This window comes from Larus michahellis, chromosome 9 (genome assembly GCF_964199755.1).
Source record: "Larus michahellis chromosome 9, bLarMic1.1, whole genome shotgun sequence".
NCBI classification, from domain to species: domain Eukaryota; kingdom Metazoa; phylum Chordata; class Aves; order Charadriiformes; family Laridae; genus Larus; species Larus michahellis.
In genome coordinates this window covers 1,738,731-1,763,046 of record NC_133904.1, presented here as the reverse complement: position 1 = coordinate 1,763,046, position 24,316 = coordinate 1,738,731, and the positions used below count along the sequence as shown (strand labels likewise).

At 55.6% G+C, this 24,316-nt stretch overlaps 1 protein-coding gene across 4 annotated transcripts in view; it reads left to right on the top strand.

Annotated features, from left to right (window-relative positions):
• CORO2B (coronin 2B) overlaps nucleotides 1-24,316 on the top strand; it is a 47,335-nt gene that overhangs the window by 9,725 nt on the left and 13,294 nt on the right. For 2 of the 4 annotated variants that reach the window (XM_074600513.1, XM_074600511.1), the window contains exons 3-4: nucleotides 4,577-4,643; nucleotides 14,015-14,215. In XM_074600513.1, the coding sequence (XP_074456614.1) occupies nucleotides 4,593-4,643; nucleotides 14,015-14,215 (252 nt within the window). In that variant the 5' untranslated portion in view covers nucleotides 4,577-4,592. The remainder of the gene's footprint in view (nucleotides 1-4,576; nucleotides 4,644-14,014; nucleotides 14,216-24,316) is intronic. The other 2 variants (XM_074600514.1, XM_074600512.1) reach the window with 1 other exon arrangement.

Sequence of the window (24,316 nt, the reverse complement as noted above, 5' to 3'; positions counted from 1 at the left end):
CTTGGTGCTTTTTTCCCAGCGGCTTGGGAAGAGGAGAGGCTCTTCCCAGGCAGTCAGGGGTCTCTAGAAAGAAGAAATCATTGAAAAGTTGAACTCCAGGGAAATCCCTGTCACTTCCTTCCAGGCTGGAAAAAACTCAGCTGGCAGATACTGCTTCAGAAATGTTCATCTGTCTTCTGTCCTTTGTTTAGACCATGTTAATCGGATTAACCCTTAATATTTGTAAAATCAATCTACTGCTCTTTACAAGTTGGATAAACGTGGAGCTCTCTTTGCCTCTCCTTCTCTGTGCACTAAGGACAAGTGGCTTTCCGAAGCCCATCTCAGGGTGCCCCCCCGGCTCCAGGGTCCCCACCGGGGATCTGGGGTGCGCCCACCGCCCCAACGGGTGCAGAAGCAGAGATCTGCTCTGGCTCTTGGCAGCTCAGCCCCACTTGGGGGGGACCAAATCAGAGCAGTGCTGCCATTGGGGGTCTCAGCCCCTTGGGAGCTCTGCCCTGGGCTGTACGACTGCCTGGTGTCCCCGGTCTCTCCTCCGCCAGGACATTGCCCCAGTACTAATATCATCACAGCATCATACATTGAATCATAGCATCGCTCCTGTAGGACACAGCCACTGCAGGGACATCTGGATTTGCAGCACAACCTTGGAAACTGCCTTCTGGAGCACCCCAAAGCGCTGCTGTCCCTGACCCTCATGCCTGGGCGGCTCTGGCAGGGCTGTGGGCTGCGGGCACATGGGGCAGAGCGAGCCTGGGGGATGCCCAGGCTCTTGCCCGCCCGCCTGAGTGTCACCTCCTCGCGGGGGGACACCACCCCACGGAGCTTCACAGCAGCCCTGCTGCGGCTCCTTGGATCAGGGCAGCCCAAATGCATCCCTTGAGTGCAGCCACTGCCCCTGCAGAATCATAGAATCGTAGAATGTGTTGGGTTGGAAGGGACCTTTAAAGGTCATCTACTCCAACCCCCCTGCAGTGACCAGGGACATCTTCAACTAGATCAGGTCGCTCAGAGCCTCATCCAGCCTGGCCTTGAGTGTCTCCAGGGATGGGGCCCCCACCACCTGCCTGGGCAACCTGGGCCAGTGTCTCACCACCCTTCATGTAAAGAACTTCTTCCTCATGTAATGCAGCCCTTGTATCTTGCTGTTGGACTCGGTGTCAGCAGGGTCCGTCCCCCTCCGGTGCCATCCCTGCTGGGGGGAGAGGTTTGGGGTGTGGATGCGTTGGTGGGGGGCACCTTCCTGGGGCACAGCACGAGCGGATGGTACCAGGTCACCCATGAAGGAGGCAGCCAGGCCACGTCAGGGCGGGTGCTCCCGCACTGCAAGGCAATTAAAGCCATCATCTCGCCATTCGCTATAGCAAACAGGCAAAAGCAAGCCCCCACGAGTAAGGACACAGCGAATTCAGCATCAAACCCCGTGTCTGATTTTTTAACGCACCCTTAATGCGATGTTTGGTCCGGGGGCTCTGCTGAGCTGTGGGTGTCCCACGTGCCAGCGTTATGCCTTCCCATGGGCTGGCAGCATCCCCCGCCGCCGAGCAGCCTGTGTCCTGGGCTGCTGCTGCTGGTGGGGAGCTGCCATGGGGTGCTGCACGGGGTGAGACCCGAGCTATGTCCTGCGCCCCTCCCCAGCTGCCTCCGCTTGCCCCCCAGCAGAGTTTTTAGCTTTGCCGTGTCCCCCGTGAGCTCGTCCCCACCACTGCTCCCCGGCTGTGCTGGGCAGGGCGAAGTCCAGCAGGACAGAGGGGATGGGAACATGACAGCCTGTTTTATAGGAATGTTCTCTTTGCATTTATTCCGGTGTTTATTAGAGCCCAAAGGTGTTTCCTGCGGCCGGGTGCAGAGCTGAAGCCATTCGCTCAGCTTCCCTCTGCCGCTCCAGCTGCTGTGCCATTAGCCAGATGCATAAATAAGGAGAAAACAAGGCGTTTTGCTGGTTGCTGTAGGAGATAGTATACGAAGTGTTGTGAAGAGCAGGCTGAAGGGCTCTCCCCTGCTCCATGGACTAGGTACGTGTCAAGGGCTGGTTGGGCTGGGGCGGATGGGGTCTCTCGTCAGTGGTATGAACATGCACGAGCCGTGGGACAGACGCTCCAGCATCGCATCCCGGCAGGAGACAGTGAAAACGGAGCTGGTGGGGCGGGACGGGGGCAGGAGGATCAACACGGCTGGTTCCCCGCTCTGCCGGGGGGAGAGGAGGCCGGCGGCACTTCTCCCTGCCGTGGGTGCGCGTCGCGGGGAGGGACGCGGCCTCGCGCGGCATCGGCTGGCGCGGGGCGAGCAGCGGCGTGCCCACAGCTCTGCGGGCTGCTGGGCTCTGCCCGGCGCAGCACCCCGGGGCTCCGCCTTGTGACAAGACAGCAAAAATTATGCAACTGCTTATCAGCTTTTCGTGGGGATCAAACCCACATCAGGACCAGGAGAAAAGAGCATCTTCCCAAGGAGATACTCTTTTCTTTGTTCTTGAATATTTGTAACCACTTTGGAACATGTATAATCCATTTTTTGACGAGGGGTCACAACATGCAGGGAAAAACTTGGTCTAAAAGAAAAAAGCACCTTCGAGACGCTGATGGCATTTGGGACTGTGTCCCTGGTGCCAGCAACGGAGCGTTTCCAGGCAGCATTTCTGCCCGCTGGCAGCTGGGGGGGGGAGCTTGTAGGGGTCTGGGTGAGTCCCCCCTGGGGGCCAGTGCTGAGGTGGGGGTAGAGCTGTGACTGTCATCCCCCCCCCGTCCTGGGAGCCACCGCGCTCCCACAGCAGCGTGAGATGGATGAGGTCCCGCAGCACTGCTGATGTTTTCTTGGATTCAAAGCTACCCAGCCGTCCAAACCTTAATAGCTGCGTGGAGGCCTAACGGGAAGCTTTATCCTTCATTATCGACATAGTTATTCTGTAATGGGATGTGCAGTTTTGCCTGTCTCATAAATACCCATAATCTGCTTTTTAGTGGTCAATATATAATCCCGAACCGACCTCATACAACTATCAAACTCCCTCCTGTAACTTTCTCAGGCCGGCAGGGTTGGTTTTGGGGCTCTGGTGGTCATGGCTGCTGTGCCGTGTGTGTCGTCACCCTGGTGCGGGTGTGCGGGGCTCTGGCCGCCGTCCCCAACGCCTGGGGCCGCTCCTCAGGGGGACGCAGGCTGGGAACGCATCCACAAGTTGCCTCCATCAGCCTGTGCTGGATGCCACGCAGCCTCCCTCTTTTCCAAAGTCAAGCAAGCGCTTCTTGCAGAGAAGCACAATTCTAAAATTGAAGCCTTTGAAATTGCACCATTTAACAAATTTGCTCCATGGCAGAGCACAAAATGGCTTTTCCCCACGGCTGAGTGCAACCCCCCCCATTTCTGGTGCTTGCAAAAGCCCGTTGCGCTGAAAATCATAGAATCACAGAGTGGTTTGTGTTGAAGGAACCTTAAAGCCCCCCAGTGCCACCCCCTGCCCTGGGCAGGGACACCTCCCACCAGCCCAGGTTGCTCCAAGCCCCGTCCAACCTGGCCTTGAACCCCTCCAGGGATGGGGCAGCCACAGCTTCTCTGGGCAACCTGGGCCAGGGGCTCAGCGCCCTCACAGCCAAGAATTTCTTCCAAACTTCTCATCTAAATCTCCCCTCTTCCAGTTTGAAGCCGTTACCCCCCATCCTATCATTACGCTCCCTGCTCCAGAGTCCCTCCCCATCCTTCCTGGAAGTCCCCTTTAGGGACTGGAAGGGGCTGGAAGGTCTCCCCGGAGCCTTCTCTTCTCCAGACTGAACCCCCCCAGCTCTCTTAGCCTGTCCCCACAGCAGAGGGGCTCCAGCCCTCGGATCATCTTCATGGCCCTCTGCTGGACCCCTTCCAACAGATCCATGTCCTTCCAGAAAAAAATCTGATCTGTGTCCCACCTTCTCTGTTTCCCCAAGGAAGGGGCTGCCCGGGGGAGGTTGCATGGACCAGCCCCTCGCCTGTCGCAGCCGCTGTGGCCCCGCTGCTGTGTCACATCGTTCCCATGCAGGGTTTGGGGCTGATCCTGCCCCGGCGACGGCCCGCGAGGGGCAGTCGTGCCCGTGCTGGTGCTTTGGGGGCTCTGAGCAGCTGACTCGCCGGCAAACTTTACCTGGGTGTATGAATAGATGTTGCTTTACACCCCGCTGCTGATCCCGGGGTCTCTGGACAGGTTAATGAGCACGTTACCGGGCTGCGCATGAGTCAGGTAATGTGCTGTGTACGTAAATGTCTCCATTTGCGAACGGTCTCAGGAGCAAACGCTGTTTGTGTTGGGATGACTTTGTTCTCTAGAAGAAAGTAGGCGGCACTGCGTAATTATCCTAAACGGGGCTGGCAGTCACCGGGGAGGAGGACATGGGGGTCGGCGTGATGGCTGGTGTCTCGTGGGGCTCAGCCTCGTGCCCTGCCACCGGCGATGCTCCGGCTGGTGCCAAACTTGCCCGGGAGCAGCCCCGTGGGGGTCGGATCCTGCCACGCGTTGCTCAACGCCGTGGGGCAGAGAGGCAGGAAGGGTTTGTGTGTTTTATCTCAGCCTCCCGGGATGGTGAATTGAATGTTTTTGCTTTCCCTCTCTGCACAGAGCTTTTGTCGAGTCAATGAGAGACCTCCACAAGTCTAGCGTGCTGGGAAGCAAGCACGGCAGCCTGGTGAGTGTCCCGCGCAGGGCATTTTAATAAGGCTGGGACAGAGAGATGCGTAGAAACAGCAGCTGAGCCCAAGCAAGCCAAGAGCCCAACTGGCCGGCTGTGCTCGGTAGGTCCCTTGGCACAGAAGAGAAACCACTTATTTTACACCGGAGCCTCGGCGTTTCTTAGCCTGCTTTCAATGTCAAGTCGGGGCTGGAAATGCAGCCGGGTGCCCCGGCCGAAGCATCGATCCTGCGGCGATGCTGACGCTGGCCTCGCAGACGCGTTCGGTGCCCGAATTACGCCTGCACACTGCGAACATGTGTTGCTCGCTGTGGCGGAATTGTTATGAAAATGAAGAACGGGATGTGCCTAAATGTTAAATCTTACCCAGCCTCGTTAGCATGAAAGCCATTAATGTGAACAAAAGCCGTTTTCAAGGTTGAATTGAGAAGCATCGGAGCATTAGAGTAGCGGAGAGATTAAAATCAGCATTTGTTTAGCTCTAATCTAATGTGCATGGAACAATAAGCATTTGATGACTAATTTTGGCAATGCTGGGTATCTTATCAAAATATAGCTGTTTAATTTCAAGCTTTTCTTTAGGGAGTGGATTCCAGCAGCATAAATCCTACATAAATGCTTTGCTCAACGCACCGGGCATGCACTGAGCAGACCCCGAGCTCCGTGGCCGGAGGAGCCGGGGCAGGACACGTCTTGGGGTGACACCGTCCTGCCGCAGCCCGCTTCTGCATTTTCCCCTCCTCCGGGTGAAAGAAATAGCGGCTTTGCTCAAGCAAAGCGAGCGGGGATGGGGTTGGGGTTGGGGTGGGGGGGGGAGGTGGCTTTGCGGGGGCTCCCCCACCCCGGAGCGATTGCAGGGATGGGCGCTTTGCCGTTTGCCGGTGGTGGTTTAGGGTCTGAGCTCATCCCAGCGCCCCGCAGGCGCAGGTCCCCGTTGTGGTTCCTGGGCTCCCCCTCAAGTCCACGGCCAAAATGGCCCCTTTGGGAAGGATTTTAACCCCCCCGCCTCAGCCGTGAGGCTCCTAAATCTCCCAGCGTCGATGCTCACCGGCTGTGGAGGAGCATCGGGACCGGAGCAGGGTCATGCCCTCCTCGCGGGGACTTTGGGGACGATGACTCTGTCCTGGAAGGCAGGGCACTCAGGAGCGTGGCATGGCAGCGAGTCTGGTAGTGGGTTTTTCCCTCTAAAATAAGCCCTGGTGAGCTATTTTGTTTTCTTCCCCGCTCTCTGCACACGGGAGCTGTGAGGAGTGTCCCCGGGCAGGGCTGGGGGGGGCGGGACGGCCAGCCCTGTGCTTCCTTACCAACGCAGCCATCTCCTCGGTTAAGACCTGCCAAAAAGCAGCTCTTGGTTTTGCACAGTTCCGCTTTGTTGCCTTAATGGCTGATCAATACCCGAAATGTCAAACTCGCGCACTGCTGACCTTTCTGATGGAAAATAACTCCGGCCCAGCGGCTCCCGGGGATGCACATGTTGGCTCTGGAGAGCAGGGAGGGAAAATAACCCCGTGCAGGGGGGGTACAGGGGCAATGAGGGGGCAGGTTGCAGTTGTCTTTGGTTTCCTTCATGCAAAACTGCGCCTTGACTTTAACTGGAAAGCCCCAGATGGGGAATGCTCTCCAGAACCCCTGCCTGACCCAGGAGGAGGTGAGAAAAAAGTGTGATTTTGGAAAGGCACTCTGTCCTGTAATGCCACAAAACCTCTCCTGAAAGCCCCATTTTTTCTAGGCAAAAAACAAGTCTTGGATTTCCTTTTCCCAACGCACTTTTTCATGCAAATATTTTTTTTCTTGCTAGTCAACCGTAGCCCTGATACGTAACGGTGGGCAGAACAATAAGTCGGACAGTCAGGGTGAAAGAGCACTGGTCTCCTATTAAAAACCTCCCTACGGCCGTGGGGGATGCTACGTGCCATCGCGGTTACCCAAAGAGCCGCTGTAGGTGCCCCAGCCCCCTTGTCACTCCCCAGCGTGAAGCAGAAAGGGCTTGCCAACCCCCCCCAAACGCCTGCTTCGTCTGCAGGTGAAGGCAGAAATTAATTTCTCTGAAAGCTTTCATGATTGAGGCAGATTAATCGGCGCTATATATAGGATATACAGATTTTTTAGGGATTACAGTCCACTGTAACTGCCTATTGCGGCGTCGGGGGCTCTTTGCGCAAGCTCTCCCTCCCGGCTGCTGTTGCCAAGGCTCCCGATGCTTGAAAAGATGCATTTAAAAATAAACACGTTGAGACAAGAGCTGTGTCCTGCTGCTGCTGGTAGGCAAAGGCTGGAGCTGCCAGCAGATCAGAAAAGCTTCCAAAGAGGGGCTGGGTTCTTTCTTTTTGGCTCCCTTTCTTTTTTTCTCCAGGCGAAGGGCAGTGCCGTTCTCAGGGGACGCGGGCAGAGCTGCTCCTCGGGGGGTTTTGTGCGTGCTGCTGGGACACGGGGGTCAGGTCCCACTGCCCCACGGCATCCGCTCTGCCTGGCTGATGGGGGCGGCAGGGTGGGTACCAGCCCTCCATCCCAGAGAAAAGCCTGCAAAAAAAAAAAAATATTGGGTTTTGGGTGGTTTTGTTATTTTTTTTTTAATGAGAAGCCTGAGACACTCACTTAAAAGCTTATTTCCCCACCCTGCAAGAAGCAGGAGCTCGCAGAGTGCCCGGGGCAGGTCTGTCCCCTCCGCAGCCCATTCCTCATCCCGCGGAGCTCCCTGCCCCGCTCCATGACTTGCTGGCATGGTACGCAGGTGCGATATTCCAGCTCCTGGGATAGGTGGGGAAAAAGAGGGAAGCCAGCTCTCTGCAACCTCCACGCACGGTCCAGCCCGCGCTCTCGGAGAGGAAAAGTTGCCCGTCCCTTCTCTGGTACGGGGCTGCAGCCGCTCCTCCGCATCGTCGCCTTAATCCAGCCCTATGGTAGATAGAAAAGCTCTTGCTAACCGACCTACGTTGCGTGCTCCTGTCCATCTTCTCCCCGTATCTGCTTTTGCAGTGGAGCAAGGTCAGGGTAAGATATTAACGCAACTCTGCAAAGGTGCCAGGCAGCGCGGCAGGTTCACCCAGAGCCGCAAACGCCGGGCTCCTTGCCTAGAATATTGCCCCTGGGGTCTTTCCCCACCTCCGGATCTGCGTGTTTTCCTCTGGTTTTGAGGAACAGCACCAAAACCGACGCGATGACCCACAGAAACAGTCCGGCTCTCCTCTGCATTTCTCCTCCAATGAAATATTTTTTGCTAAAGGAGGGATATTCCGCCCTCCCAGCTGGGGTGCCCGGCTCGGCGCAGACGCCCGGCGGTGGCAGATATCCTTGCTCCGATTATGAAACCTCAATGAGCTGCTTTGTTCTTTTGTTTGGAGAGCAGGAGCGGGATGGCAGCGCTGCCGTCCTCCCCCCACCCCGGGGCTGCTGGGGGGTGCAGGGGAAGGAGAGGAAGGGGAAAGAGATGCTCTGCACTGGCCTGTATCCCTGCTCCGGGCTTCCCAGCACACCCATATCCTGCTAAAACTATTGTTGGCAAAGAGATTTCCACCTTCCAGCTTGGGATTTTGGGACACGCTCTTCCCCTCAAGCACTTAAATAAGTAAAAAATTGCAATGAGCCCAAAAACGCCGGGGCGGAGCAGAGAATTTCTCTGCCGCTGTTTGTCTCATGAAGTTAATGCTGATGCTGAATGTGGTGATTTGGGATGTGATTTGTTTTATCGCCTCGCTTCAAAGTGCTTTATAGCATTCTCCTTTTTCATGTAAGTTCTGCTCAACTTAAAACGAGGGAGGAGTTTTGTAATGAAATTTAAAACCAGAGTCCAACAATAATGCAGAACTAGAATGAACCTTGGAAACGCTGGCACATTAGTGCGATGCTGGAGATGGATGGAAATGACTCCAGTAAATCAATAATATTTTTTTTTTAATGCATCTAAGCCATTGAGAGTGAGGTGATGGAAAAATAAAAATGCCCATTAGTGTCAGCAGAATGTAGAGAATTACCCAAAAAGTGAGTTTCATAAAAATTATGTATTATAGCCTTGCAAATGCTCTGGGTAATAACTTCCAGAATTGCTGGACGTGGCGCATCGTACGGTGACAGGAGCTGGTCCCTCCCTGCCGCGAGTTCGGTCCGAGCTGGGGCTGACAGAGGCTGCAGAGACACCTGTGGCTTCGTGCAAGTGCCCAGGGCATGAAAAATTCCCAGGATTTTTTTGGTCTTCCAGCATCGTCCGTCTTCCCAGAGAGCAGTGGGCAGCAGCGCACCCGTCGGCTGCGGGGTGATGGCTGGGGGCTCACGAGCATCCCTGAATTCACCCCGAGTTTGTGTTTGGTTTTTTTTTTTTCCATTTTTCTCTTCGAGAGCAGAGAGAAGGGTATTTGTAGGGGGAAAATAATTTGCAATGAAAACGATAGGTTCTGAACAGACACAATTTTGCAAAATTTAAGTCAAAACCCTGCAAATAGCGTGTAAGGGAGGAGAAAAAGGAAAAGAAATTTGGAACAAAACCCCCAAGAGTTTGGGGCTGTTCATTTCCACAGTTGCTGAAACGCAGACGGAGCAAGGCTTTAAATTCAAGGGGAAGACAGCAAACGGAATGTTTCTCTCTGAGTTTTGGGGGAGGTCCCTGTCCCCTGGCACATGGAGGCCTTGCCACAAGGATGTCACCGTGATCAGGTCATGGCCACCTCTCCCCACACCCCGTGGGACGTGGGGCACTGCGGTCTCCGCACGCAAATACCCGCGCGAAGCCCCTGGCTGCTGTCGCCGTCCCCCCCGGGAGGAAGCAGAGGGGCCGGCGTGGGACTGCGGCTGGGTGGCTTTTTCCAGCCTTTCCTCTCCTGCTTTGTCTCGCCCGAGTCGAACTCCTTTGGGGAAGGGGCTGTTTTCCTCCCTGGCTGGGAAATGTCCGCACCACCTGCAAATTCCTCGGTGCCGGAGGGGAACGCTGAGCCGCGTCCTGCCGGCATCCGAAGCGTCTCTGCATCCCCCCTCTCCTCTCCATCCCCTCCTCCTCTTCAAAAGCCTTCACTGGCTCAGCCAGGAAAAAGGATGTTTGTCCAGCGCCGAACTCCAGCGTGCCCCCTCCGAGCCCGGAAACCCCGGGGAGCGAAGGACTCTGCAAAGCAGCACACGGGGGGAAAAGAAATAAGTAAATAACAAAACTATTTCCCATTTGAAACTATACCTCTGTCCTGGGTTGCGGAGCTTGTGGGATAAGAGATTTTCATCCTCCTGGCTAGAAATTTTGATTTGTTTTCAACTGTTTCCCATCATAGAAGTGGTGTTTCTTGTGAAACCGTGGATTTTGCTGGGAAGACTTCCCACGTGCAACCCGTCGACCCTTTGCACGTTGGTTTTTCATTGACTTTCTTCTTCTTGGCATCCTTAAGGTGGCTTGGTGGCCTTGCATGTGGGCTTGCGCTCTTCTCCTTCACATCCTTCGGGAGCAGCCGGGTGCCAGGGAAATCTTTCCACATTGGACCCAGGTGTCCCTGGTGTCCCTGCCATGGGCTCAGTGCTATGGCCACCATGGGCTGCCAGCGGAAACCAAAGGGCTCCTGCCCCTTCCTCCATCCCCTGGATGCTTGGAAGCCCCATGAGATAACACTAGCTTCAAAGAGAAGGTTTAAGTATATGTAGTGGGGAAAAATGAATGGAGGAGCAAATGATAAAACTAAATGGAAAAATAAAGCTGGCATCTGCCTGGAAACTCAAAGTTTTCATGAATCCGGGGAACGGAAACATCGGTCACAAAAACACCCCAATGGGATAACGCAATGGGAAACCAGTGATATTTTCTTGGCCGGAAAATATTTCTAGGCTTTTATTTGCAGGCGATGCCTCCTGCAGCCCAGCAGGCTCCACGGGGAAAGGGGTTTGGGTGAAGCGTGGCAGCCCAGGGTGTGCAGATCCCGCCGGAGCCGGCAGCACCTCCACGTGCCAAACCCGGAGGTGTGAACAGCACGGCGGAGCAAGACCCCGCTTTCCCTGGGACGCTTTCCAGCGGGAGAGCGCGGCCTCTGCCAAAGCCATCTGCTGAAGAACCAGACATGCAGATGATGATGTTTTGACGGTGGACTTTGCCTGCCCGCCCACCTCTTGGGGGCTTTGCTCCGGCGACGGGACAAACTGCCAGCAGGAGCAGCCGGCTTCGGAGCCAGGCGAAGGGGCAAAGGATGCTGAACTTTTTCTTTTTCAAACCAAAACCAACGTTGATGTGTAAGTGTCCCGTCAGCTGCTTTTCCCCGCTCCTGCCGCACCGCAGCACCCTCTCCATCCGAAGGCTGATGCTCCCTGCAGCCGGCGGGGCTGGGACCCCCGTGAGCGCTCCCAGCTCTCCCATGGGTCACGGAAGCTATTTTTGGCGCGGGAAAGCCTCCACCGGCTGACAAAACCAGAAATCTGCAGGAAAGGACCTGGCTGGGAGCCACCCACCACACAATGTCAGCTCTGGGCAGCCCCAAGCCCCTTGCCAGGGATTTTGCCGGCGTTTCGGGGCTGTCTGCATCCCCAGGGTGATGGGACGCTGCTTACAGGAAATACGGGCTGAGGTTAAAGGAAAGAAACTCTGGATTTCTCCAGCGAAACAGGCACTTGAGCTTATTGCTTCCTCCCGGCGTGGCGGGGGGCTGCATGGGGGCTTGCCCAGTTTTCGGTGAAAGAATAAAACAGGGAGAGCTGGGGAAAAAGAGAGATGTAAAAACACTGAGGTCCTGGGGACCGCGGCGGGTAGGGAGCATCCATAGCACACCCACGAGGACCCGCGTTAAGGGTAAAAACACATCTCCAGGATGTGCGGAGCTCGTTTGTGCTGGTGATTTCTTTGGCAGCAACTTGTTCAAGTTGAATTTCTGGATGGAGCAAATATTGGGAGCCCCCTCTTCTGCTACCCCCTGCGTGGCAGGAGGGGTTTCCGCAGGGGAGTCCGTGGGTTTTCTCCTGCATGGGGGTATGCTACGAGGCACCTGAAAAGTTTAGTGGGAGAAGGATTCAGCAAAAGGCTCTTTCTGTAGAATCTGGGGCTTTGCTTTTCAATAGGTCCGGAGCAGAGGGGCACAGTCAAAGTGCCAGGATCGTGGAGCAAATCAAGAGCTTAAAAAAATATGGAAATGCATTTTTGTGCTTTTCTTAATATTGTAAAGGAATTAATTTCAATATGAGAACTCATCTGTTGAGACAAAGGAAAATGTAAGACTTAGTGAAACTCTTGAAAGCCACTCCTCAAGCTGCGGTCGGGGTGTTTTTCCTTGCCCTGCCTGACTCCGACCGCTTGGGTAGGTTTGGCAAAGATTCACAGCGCGTTGTTGGACGTGAGTCTGCATTTTTTCAGAGCAGAAGCCTTTCCAGCCAAAAATGCCTCTCTGCTCTCGTTTTGGGTTAAATCCTCCAGAATCTGTGTCCTTTTTTCCTTCTTTGCAGCGTGGGGACTGCCGACAGCATCGCCTCCGCGTCAAACATGCAGCCCTGGTGCTGCCGGGCGTCCTCGGAAGGATGCTGGCAGTGTGTGCGGCTGGGGGGATGGAAAATCCCCAGCGGGAGGTGTCCCTGCCCTGGGTTGGAACTAGATGATCTTTAAGGTCCCTCCAACCTGAACCATTCTGTTATTCTATGATTCTATGAAAATAGAGCGGGGATTTTGGTGTGATTAACGGGGTCAAGGCAGCCCAGCGGGATCGTGGAATCATAGAACTGCCTGGGTTGGAAGCGACCTTTCAGATCATTGAGTCCAACCATCAACCCAGTGCTGCCAAGCCCACCACCATGTCCCTCAGCACCACGTCTGCCCGGCTTTTAAATTCCTCCAGGGATGGTGACTCCACCACTGCCCTGGGCAGCCTGGGCCAATGTTTGATAACCTTTTCAGTGAAGAAAGCCTTCCTAATATCCAATCTAACCCTTCCTTTGCGCAACTTGAGGCCGTTTCCTCTTGTCCCATCGCCTGTTCCTTGGGAGAAGAGGCTGACCCCTCGCTCAGGACTCTGCCTACGGGCAGGTTTCCTGGGGGCAAGGCATCAGATGCTGGGAGGAATATCGGCTTCAGCGGGGCTCTGCTCACACGAGGTCACTGCGACCTGTCCCTGGACACCAGCCCTACAAGGCACAGTGCAGGCTGTCACCTTCTGCTGCTCCTCGCTGCCTTTTGCCCCACAGCCAGGAGTTAATCCTGCCGTCGGGCTCACTCGTAAGAGATGGGAACACTACCTACTGTTTCCAGTCTTAAAGCTGAAGTTCCAGTCTGAAAGTCCGAAATTCCCCTTTCGGATTCAGGAGCTGCTGCTCAAACACGCCGTGCTCCCAACGCTGTGCATGGGCGTTGAGTTTGGGGCGAAGCATGGCCTCAGCCGGAGTTATGTAGGGTCGGAGCAGCCACCGGCGCGTTTCTCTGGTGTTGCCCCACGCTGAGAGATGCTCTCAGCAGATGACCCAGGGTTTAAGTACGCACTTACAGGCTTTTGTCAATAGATGCTGGTTACGGAGACGTGAGCGGCGACAAGTCCTCAGGCAATTACCATGTGTTTGGATAGAGCGGAGTACTTATCTTCCTCTAAGGTGGCTTAAACGCTTATGCTGTTCTGCACACTCAGTGTGCCTTAAATCTTTATAGATTTTATCATGAACACTTGCGCTACCATAAGGATTGTTCAAAAGAAGACCGAAATGAAAAAAACCAGTCTTTTTCTTTTTTTTTTTTTTTTTTCCCCACTTAGAAAAAGCAAAGTAGCGAGGACAAGCAGAAGGGTGCTCACCTCTGCGCATGCAGCTGCGGCGCTCGGACTTGCTATGGGGAAGCAGGACGAGCTGGTGGGTCCTTGGGATCCCTGGTCCGCCGGGATCAGCTGGTGGGATCCCTGGGAGCACCTCGCTCGCTGTTGGGAGCAATGGCAGCCGGCCTGCAGCACGTGCTCCCGCGACGCTGCGGGTTACCCCACGCGGGGAGATCCATGCGAAAGAAGCTGAGAGAGCTGAACACAGGGTGTACCGGCTCCCCGATGCTCGCTCCCTGCCTAAGTGCTCTTATTCTGCCCTGATGCGTGCTTTCATGTGGGCCAGGCCAATCCGTTTCCAAGTCATCGCATTAAAAGCCTTAATTGGTTTGTCATCTGCGCATGAAGTAGTAGCGCTGTGTGTTCTAGATAAGCAGTTCGTGCTGAAAAGGAGATCAGCTTAAATTTTGCAACAGTCGAGAGCCTTTTAATGCCTTGTGTGAGTTGTACCTTGCACCGGGGTACATTTTTTCGAGTGTGTTATATTTGCAGACCTGGGCTGCGCCGATACTGCTGTGCCTCGTCAGGCACAACCCCTATAGCAGCGCGGGTTGGAAACTGGGAAGCAACTGGGAAACAGGCCGGGCGGGGTATTTTTGGAAGGCTAACCCCTCTGTGTTTGCCTGGCAGATGTCATGGCGCCCGCAGTACCGCAGCTCCAAGTTTCGGAACGTCTATGGGAAAGTGGCGAGCCGGGAGCACTGCTTCGATGGCATCCCCATCACCAAGAACGTCCATGACAACCACTTCTGCGCCGTCAACGCCCGCTTCCTCGCCATCGTGACGGAGAGCGCCGGCGGGGGCTCCTTCCTCGTCATCCCCCTTGAGCAGGTAAGAGGTTTGGCCCCGGCGGAGGTGACTCCGATCTGGAGCCGGTCCCTAAGCGCGGGTCTGTGGATGTACGCTCCATCCTGGGAATCCCCTCCTGCCGCGGGATGCGTGGAAACCTCTGCTGTCCTTTACTGGGGTTTTCTTGTGCGGGGAAGGGAGGATTTACAGCCGCCTTAGTGAATTGGGTTTGTTCTTCAGGAAGAAAAGGAAACATTTGTTAAAGGCTTCTCTTTGCGCCGGCATTTTTGGCATCTCTCGGCGAGCACGTGATGGCAGGGCGGGCGCTGGGCACAGCTCCATCCTGCCCCTCCGCAGGGCCAGAGGCCGCTCGGGTTTGTGACCCCCATATTTTCACTGACACAGCTGCCGGGAAGCAGGGGAGTCCCAGGGGAGCCCCTCGTCCTGCCGAGCAGGTACCTGTCCTTGTCCTTTATTTGAGCTTGTCCATATGATGTTCAGCCCTCAAGCTTCACGCCCCGGACAGCCTGAGGGGGAGGCCGCGGCTGCGCACCCGGTTTTCCCATTGCAGAACCAAAGGGGCTTTTGCTCTGTGCACTCCAGCAGATGCCACCTCACGTAAGGTTTATTTTTAAGACCCCATCACCAAGCCATAGCCCCCTGCGAGCAGCCAGTGCCCGGGAGCCGTGTGCTGCGCCCTGGCAGTCCTCTTTGTGTCTGCGCTCTCAAGCCGGTTTGCGGCCCGCGTCCTTTCTCCCCACCGCGCTGTGCTTTTGCTTCCACAGCTGAGGCTTTCCCCGGCTCTTTGCCTGAGTACCCACGTGAATCCGCACATCTCTGGCTCGTGCAATTTTACATTCCGAGAAATTCAGCCGATGCTTCAGAAGCGGCCCCCGGGGGACCACGCTTGGTGTGCAAACAGCCGTGCAACGCAGAGATGCGTCTCTCGGAGGAAAAGCCGGGCAGCAGCGACCTTGAACATGAAATAAATATTACCTTTGCTCTGCTTTGCTGCCCAAACGTGAGCGCAGGGCTCTGCCGCAGGGTACCATGGTTGCAGGGATGCCACTGCTCTCCCGCTGGTGCTCCAGCGTGTGGACCGGCAGCTCCAGGCTGGTACCCACATCCCATCCCTGGGCATCCTGCCGTCATCCCACGGCTCTTGGGCTACAGGAGGGGACACAGGGCTCCGAGTCACTCATTCTCAGGAGTATTTCTGACATGGGAGGAGCTGCGCTCGCTCCCCTTAAGGATGCACCTACTCCATGTCACTTGAAGACACACCGTGTATGAAGACGTACGACGTGCATGGGGAGAAGGTGGTTGTCGGACAGCAACATCACGGACTTCCATCCAGGATTTCCATCTGGGAGGGGAATGTGGCAGAGCTGGGGCGGTGGGATGGAGGAGTGCTCCCCTCCGAGCCCCTCCGCACCCCGTCTCCCCATGCCCTGGCGTTCCTCTTAGACACTTTCCCCGGGTAACGTTCCCATCTCTTTCGAATTTCTCTTTAATTTCTGGAATAGAATCAGCTACAGATGGAAGAAATGATAATCAGTGTCTTAATTGCAGCGCACAGCTTGACTCCTGTTAATATTCGGAAAACCAGGAGCTTTGTCTGAGCACTCGGAGCGCTCCAGCCTCCATCCCTGCCTCCCTCCCCAGGCCACCGAGCCCGAGCTGCGAGGATGCCCATCCACACACCACTTGCTCGCGGTCCTAAATCCCAAGCTAATAACCGGTATTGCCAGCAAATTACCCTTTGTTTTTTTTTCCTGGCAAGCGTAGTCCCGTCCCAGCGGGATAAGAGCAGAAGGAGTGCGATGCCGTTTGCAACCTGTTCCGAAGGGATCATCAGCCGCGGGTGGAAATCCTGGCAATATTGCGCCCAATAAATCCTGGCCGGAGCAGACCTTGGCACTCCATGTCAAGTGGCTGCACACGCCTTCGTGCAATCTAATAATTTCTTTTTTTTTTTTTTTTCAAATAGGGACTGATTAGCTCATTAAGAGTAAACTAATTTTCTTTGGAAATCAGCAGCCCTCTAATTAATTGGCATCCATATTTAGCCGAACATAATTAAGGTAACCTAGATACTGCAGATCTACTCAGGACTTGATTTGCTGCCATTTTTTTTTTTTTTTTTTTTTTTTTACATTTCTGCCCGCTGTTCTGCTCAGAAATGTTCACCAGAAACCCCCTCTGCTTTATGCTTCGAGGGACAATGCATTTGCGTACGCTGGGCCGTATGTTCCTCTGCCTGCACGTCAGAAGGGCTGGTTCCTCGCGCGTTTACGTGGCAATCAAGGGGATGAGCAACCGCTTCTGCAAGGCTCCCGAGGTTGGAAAGATGGAGCACGGCTGCGTTTTGTTCCCCCGTCCTCCCCGAGCCTGTCCCCCCACGCCACGCTGCGGCAGGATCCCAAATTCTGGAGCCTCGGCCACTGGGAAGCAGCCTCTCCCCAGCACCGCGAAGGTTTTGTGCCGTAAATATCCCTGGGGAGTGGGCGAAGCAGAGCTTGTGTGCTGGGGCTGGGGCTCCGGGAGATGGTTTGCTCCCTGAGCCATAGCAACAGAAGGGTTCAGCCCAGGCTTCAGAGACCGGAGAGAGTCCAGCGGAGGCTACGGAGATGACCAAGGGACTGGAGCGTCTCTGTGCTGAGGAAAGGCTGGGAGCCCTGGGGCCTGGAGAAGAGCAGGCTGAGAGGGGATCTCACCAATGCTCATCAATAGCTAAAGGGGGGGTGTCAGGAGGATGGGGCCAGGGTGTTCTCAGTGATGCCCGGCGACAGGACGAGGGGTAACGGGCACAAACTGGGACACGGGAAATTCCATCTCAACACGAGGGAAGACTTAGAGGGTGGCAGAGCCCTGGCACAGGCTGCCCAGAGAGGTGGTGGAGTCTCCGTCTCTGGAGACATCCCAACCCCGCCTGGAGGCGTTCCTGTGCCACCTGCTGTGGGTGACCCTGCTCTGGCAGGGGGTGGGACTGGGTGATCTCCAGAGGGCCCTTCCCACCCCTGCCATTCTGGGATTCAGCTGAAGGGGAGAGGAGACCATGTCAAAAATCTGTTATTTTGAGTCAGCAATAACCCAGCCCGGGTTGAGCTCCATCATCATGAGCAAAATCCAATCCTGCTCAGTCGGTGCAATTCCACAGGAAAGCAGCTCGTGCGATTACATCCCTGTTTGTGGTCCAACACGGACCACGCTTCTGCTCCATCCTCTCTGGACACGCTGCCGGCACCGGCCGTCCCGCCACAAGCTGTCCTCGTGCTCGGCGCCTTGCGAAGGGATGTATGGACAGAGAGAAGGACATGTGAAATTATTGGAAAGCCACGATTTGGGCTCCATTTTTGAAAAATCTGTGCAAGAATCCCAGAAAAATCAGGAATGGTGTGGTAACATTTTTTTTCGCAGGTAACGTGCTTAATTGGGAGAATCTGAGGTCTCACATTTTGCAGCCCGAATAGCAGTGTTGTCCCCAGAGCTGCGCATCCCTTGATGCCAACGCTGAAATCCAGCCTTGTCACCATCAGCAGCAACGGCACAAAGTCACCCGTGGAGGAGCCTTCGTCTCTTCTGGACTTTCCAATGCTCCAGGGTGCATTTTGTGGCATTTCCAGGTTTTTATTGGTAGCGATGAAGCATTTCTGTTCCTGTGAAAGGGAAGCCGTGGCTCTGACATCCGTGTCTGACCCCAGGGCCGGGATGGGGCCGTGCAGCCCCAGGAGCACCCGCTCCGCCCTACCCAGTCCCTAAATCCCAAAATCCGCCCCCCAATCCCTAAATTGTCGTCTTCAGCTTCGGTCCGTTTAGTCTCCCAAATGCTTTAGCTTTATCCAAACGCATGGAGAGCCCAGGGAAAGGGACAAAATACACGGTGCTTTTTTAAGATATTACACTTGCAGCCCCGAAGCGTGAGAGCTGCTCTCCCCCGCCTCCCCCGTCCAAGGGCTGGGACACCTTTTGGAAGCAGTTATTAAATAAAAGAAATAAACCGGGGCGTTTGTGCTGCAGCTCACCCGCAGCAGCCAGCACCAAGGGTACTCGGAGAGCCCCTGGGCTTCGGGCTGGCCCTGGGCTGGCCAAAACCAAGCCCCATTGTTAGGTGGGTCTATCTCGGCTGTGCCTCATTTAGTTGGCGTCGTATAAACGGGGCTGGGGGTGAGGAGGGGCCGTACTGCATCTTGCTGGGGGGGGGCTGTGCTGCAGGGGCCCCTTAGGCCAGCTGTTGCAGGAGAAGGGTGGGTGGCATCGCTCGCACTGCGACAGGAGGATTTCTGTTTCCATCGGGGATGGAGACGGCTTGTTTTCCCCAGCCAGACAATGTTATCTGCCTGCGCACCTGAAGGAAGCCGCGGGCAGGAAGGGGGAGTCTCTGTTTACATGTGGGAAGCTGAAGTCCAAGGCCGCTGCTCGTGCCAGCGCTGCCTGCGGGGGCTGTGGGTGGCTGCGTGTGAGCTCTGGAGCTGCCCGTGGCGTGGGGCAGGTCCTTCACCCCACTGTGGGCAGGGCTGCCTTATTGCTGGCCAGGGAAGGCTGTGCAGAAGAGCAGAGGTGTGAGCAGGGCATCCTGGGGGGCTGGCAGGGGACTGAGCCCCCGCTGTGTCCCCATGAGACACTGATGTCCATTGCCTGTACAAACCGATCCAAAGCAGGGGCAGCCCATGGAGGTGATGGACCCATTGCCAATCCCCGCGGAGGTCCCGGACCTCCAGGGCGGCTCATGGAGGTGACGGACCCATTGCCAATCCCCGTGGAGGTCCTGGACCTCCAGGGCGGCTCATGGAGGTGACAGACCCATTGCCAATCCCCGTGGAGGTCCTGGACCTCCAGGGCGGCTCATGGAGGTGACGGACCCATTGCCAATCCCCGTGGAGGTCCCGGACCTCCAGGGCGGCTCATGGAGGTGACGGACCCATTGCCAATCCCCGTGGAGGTCCCGGACCTCCAGGGCGGCTCATGGAGGTGACGGACCCATTGCCAATCCCCGTGGAGGTCCCGGACCTCCAGGGCGGCCCATGGAGGTGACGGACCCATTGCCAGTCCCTGCAGAGGTCCCGGACCTCCAGGGCGGCCCATGGAGGTGACGGACCCATTGCCAATCCCCGTGGAGGTCCCGGACCTCCAGGGCGGCTCATGGAGGTGACGGACCCATTGCCAATCCCCGTGGAGGTCCCGGACCTCCAGGGCGGCTCACGGAGGTGACGGACCCATTGCCAATCCCCGCAGAGGTCCCGGACCTCCAGGGCGGCGCACGGAGGTGACGGACCCATTGCCAATCCCCGTGGAGGTCCCGGACCTCCAGGGCGGCCCATGGAGGTGACGGACCCATTGCCAATCCCCACGGAGGTCCCGGACCTCCATTCCAGCCCTGGGGAGTTGGGGACAGGGACAGCAGCTGGGTGAAGCCTGAGTCGTGCCGCGGGGAACCGCGTGCAGATATTGCCTGTCTCTTTGTTACCCAGCACAAAGGGACGCAGCAGAGGAGCAGCCCCTCTGTCACCAGGAGCGGTGCCACCATCCCTTGTCTGTGTGGCATCAGTGGGTGCCCTCCTGCCAGCTGTGTGCCAGGGTGGCAGCTGGCAAGCGGGAGGAGCGGGCTGCATGCCCCAGGCAGCCTGCCCTGGCTCTGGGATGGCTTGTTTTGGCTCACGGTCCCGATGGTATCCGCTCTGCCTGTGCGCTCGTGGCATCACCCTAGGGACCCCCCCGCGGGGACACCGGCTTGCCGAGGCTGGGCAGAGAACGGGCAAGCTCATCGCACAGCTGCTCTCCTTGCTTCTCAGAGCTGCTGCGCTTCAAAGCGCTGGGAGGTTTTCTGCAGGGAAAAAAACGCAGAATTTTCTCTGTTTCTCTGTACTATGAACCAGTTTTCACGTCCTTGGAGCTTTTCTACCTTTAAACTCCGGACACAGGAGACTGCCTTGGTCTGTACTATGGGTTTTTTTGGTTTTCTGTGGATTTTTCTCTATCCACTTTTAGTCTGCGGGAGACATCTCCTTTAACCTAGAGCTGGCCACAAAAAAAAAAAAAAGAAGATAAATACCTGAGGCTTACAAAAAAAGCTGTCACTTCAGCATTACCGTTCCACACCAGAGCACAATGTGATGTCTCTGCATTTATCAAGGAGATAACGGGAGAGCAGCTGTGGGGAGCCCGGACCTGGGACCCGGCTGATATTAAGCACCTCGATCAGTCAAAAAGTGTCAGTGTAAAATTTCCATGCTGCTCTGAGAGCTGGTGCTGCATCAGAGGAGGAAACGAGGTCTGGAAACGCGGATCCTTGGGCCAACAGGAGCTTGGGGGTGGGGGGTGGGGGAGGCAAATCTGGATTTTTGCCCCCATTAATGCTTCTGCGGCTGCAGCAAAGCCTGGGGTCGAGCCTGGGGAAGGAGAGCTGGGCTTTGCCGGGGCCGTGGCAGCGCAGCCCTGCCGGCCCCCTCTGCCGGTTAAAACAGAGAGAAACCCTGTCCTCGCTGGGGAAAAGGGGCTTTTTGTTACCAGTAAACATGGATTTATTTTTAGTGTTCCATAATCCAATTTAACAGAGACGTTATATGGGCTTTTGTCTTTTTAATTAACAAGCTTGAGCCTGGCTACTGCTTTTATGGCGCAGATAAATACCTCTGCAGCGAAGCTTCGGGGTTTTAATCTGTGCAAATTGTTTGTCAGAAAGCTGCTGCGTACGGTGCTTTGGGGGGCTGTAGGGCTCGGTGGGTCCAGGCGCGGGCAGCTGGGGGGCTGCTGTCTGCCTGGGCAGAAGATGGGATGCTTACAGCCCACAACGGTATTTATATTTAATTTAACAGTACTTATATTCACACAAGAGGAGAAACTGATATTTAGACCTTCATCCTGGCAAAAATGGCATTAAGCAATGCCGATTTCTTCTCCTGCTTTGTGATTTGCACGGCTTAATACAACAAAAAGAGTAACGGGGTCATCTATAAAGGGACGTAATTTTTTTATGGCGGTAACCTGGTAAATCTGGGACTGTTTGTTGATCCCGAAGCGCCCCTGAACATGGAGTTTGCCAGTTTTGGACGATGTGATAGCATCATTGCTCCTGGGGAAACTGAGGCACGGAGACTTGTGCTGTTTGCTGAAGGGGCATGGCGTGGGGGCTGAGGATGGCTAAGCGTGCTCGCTGTACGGAGGCCGGCGGCTAATACCTGCGTGGATTGCAGCTTTTCTTGCTTTCCCCTTCTCCCCACCGTGGCCAGGCTTTGCTGGGGAAGGAGCCTGTGGACCCAGGAGGGTGGGAGATGTGCAGGCAGTAAAATCCCGAGGGCTAAGCAGGAATCCTCTGCGTATTGCCAGGCTTGTTTCAAAAATGCACGCGCTGTTTTAGCAGGTGCTGGAGGATGCTGAGGGCACATCTCCCTCTCCCTCCCCTCCCTATTTGAATTTCCCAGGTGTCACAGGCCGGGAGAAGGGGCAGCAGGTCTGGCTCGTGGTGGTGTTTTCCTGGAGGCGCACATCAGGCTCAACAGCTTCTTCTCTCAAAGGTGCCAGAACATGGGCCGAGCTTTTATAATTTGTTTACTAGAAAGCTGGCTCTTGGCTTAGCTTTTTCCCTACTGCTTTCATTCACAGGAGCAGCCAGGGAGCTTGAGAGTGTGTTCACAACACCCAGGTTACTCTCTGCAGGACCCGGAAGGATGTTCAGACATTTCCAGTGCCTGGAATTGATGCTTTGATAAACAATGTTGTTGTTCGCACGCATGGATTTCCTTTTTTGGTTTGGTTTGGTTTTTTTCCCTGTGGATTTATATTACTGAGAATCCCTGGACCGGCTTCCAGCCAGGTCAGTTGCGTGCCCCATCCCTCCCAGGGGATGATCCTGCTGGGAACACGTGTGGTTGCCCCATCTCCTCCGCCTTGGCTGGCTTTGGCCAAAATGGGGCCATTTAATCTCTCCCGTCTGGCGGTTTGCGCCTGCTGGAGGCTGGATGCGCATCCTGGCAGAAGGGATGCTGCTGGGGAGAGCAGAAAAGGTGGAGAAGGGCTTTAGGCATCTGTCTTTATCCCGTTGCTGGAGAGGAACATCTCCAGTAGCAGCATCCTTCCACCTGCACAGGGGAATTTCCTCGGGGAATCGTTTGTGCAGCTGCACAAGGGACTGGGGCAGTGAGTGCTGTCTCTCGGCGCTGCCCGGTGATCTGTCCTCTCGCGTTCAACCTCTCGCCGCTCGAAGAGCTGGTGTTGCAGATGTGATGCCCAGCTGTGCCTGGAGCCCTCCCCTTGCCTCCCCCTTCCCGTGGGCTCTCAGCCGGGGCCGGTCCCCCGCTACCCGGCAGCCGGCAGCGCACGGTGGCAGTGGGTTTTCTGGGTCCCTGCCAAGGGTTTGTCCCATTTCTCTCTCGCTTGTGCTGGTTCCGTTTGACTTGGTTCCTAATGGCGACCAGTTAACCTGCAATGACCTTCCCTCCTACTGAAATCAGCCGGGATCTGCCCCGGGCCAGGGAAATCTGTGTAATTTCCTCCTCTTTGGTTCTTGAGTAGGAGAGACCTTCTTTAAAAAGGCGGCAGTAAATGTATTTGCTCTTAATCGCAGCCACTGGAGACTTGTGTGTACTCAAGGATTTCCTGGGAAACCCTGTAAATCCCCTGTGGCTCAGGCAGCGCTTCCCTGATCCCCCTCGAAAAGCTAATAAGGGATCAGGGAGCATCTGGGGGAGCTGCGGGGTGGGGAAGGGTGGCCCGGCCGGTCCCCGGGGTCACTCACCACCCTGGTGGGTGCTCCTTCCTCGGGGAGGTTTCTCACCCAGGGAGAGGTGCCGGCGTTGATGCCGGATTGATGCTGCTGCTGCTTCTGTAGAGTTTTCTGTGCGTGGTTGGTTTGAGGGGAGAGTCGAATAAAGGTTTTCACCGCGCGCGTAGCCCTTTGTAGGGAACATGAGGATCTGGAAATGTGCTGGGTTTGTATTTCCAGGGAAGCTGGTGAAAAGCAGGTTTTATGAAATACATCTATTGAAATTATTCATGCGAGCTTCCTGCTGGTTTGTTGCAAAGCAGATGTGGAGTCATAGAATCATAGAATCATAGAATCGCTGAGGTTGGAAGGGACCTTTAAGATCATCAAGTCCAACCTTCAACCTACCCTGACAAAAGCCACTTCTAAACCATGTCCCTAAGTGCCCCATCTACCCTTTTTTTAAACACCTCCAGGGACGGTGAATCCACCGCCTCCCTGGGCAGCCTATTCCAATGTTTAATAACCCTTTCAGTGAAAAAATGTTTCCTAATATCCAATCTAAACCTCCCCTGACGTAACTTGAACCCGTTCCCTCTCGTCCTATCGTCTGCCATGCTGAGCCTGAAGCTTGAGCTGCTCAGAGGGTCTGAAGCGATGACGCTTCTTGTGGCCCGCGTCTGATGCTGCTGGTGGCCAAGAGGGTCACTGAGATGACTCCGATACCCAAACTTGCCGTGGGCTCACAGCAATGCTTTGATGACTTAAGAGTGCTTAAAAGTGATGCTTCTAAGAACACGGAGGCTTTGCTCTGAGGGATGGTGTTCCCCTTCCTGGGGCAGCCCGACCTCCTGGGGCCGTGGATCCATCTCTCCTGGGCTCTGCCCTCGCCGCTGGTCCAGCCGTCCCTGGGAGAAGGCTTCCTTCTCACCCACCAAGCAGCAAAATAACTGAATTCAACCAGCTTCAAAAATTCATTGCCCTTTCTCCCCCAGCCACAATACAAATAACTTTCTCCTTTTCAAGCGCTCCTCATCGCTCCAGGGAAGGGAGGAAGGCTTTGAGGGGCTGAAGTTGCTGGAAAATGTGCTCCTTCCAGCCCATGCTGTGGAAAAACATCAGAGCTGCCGGAGCCGAGAGCCACGGCGTGATCTCGCTAAAGGGACGGTATTTGGGTCACTGAGCTTCCCAGGGATCCGGCGATTAGGATTCACTGCAGCTTAATGCACGGCCGCTGGCGGGGTCCCTCAGAGAATGACTGAATGGGAAGCTGCAGCATGAATCCCTGATTATTTTTTTTTAATCTTTTTTTTTTTCTCCTTAAATTCCACTTCTTTGGCTCCTCCTCCTCTTTCGGGTGCCCTGGGCATGGGCACAACCCGCCACCGCTCTTGCACGAGGGCTGTCCCTTGCTGTGGGCAGCCTGGCAGCTCCTGCACGCT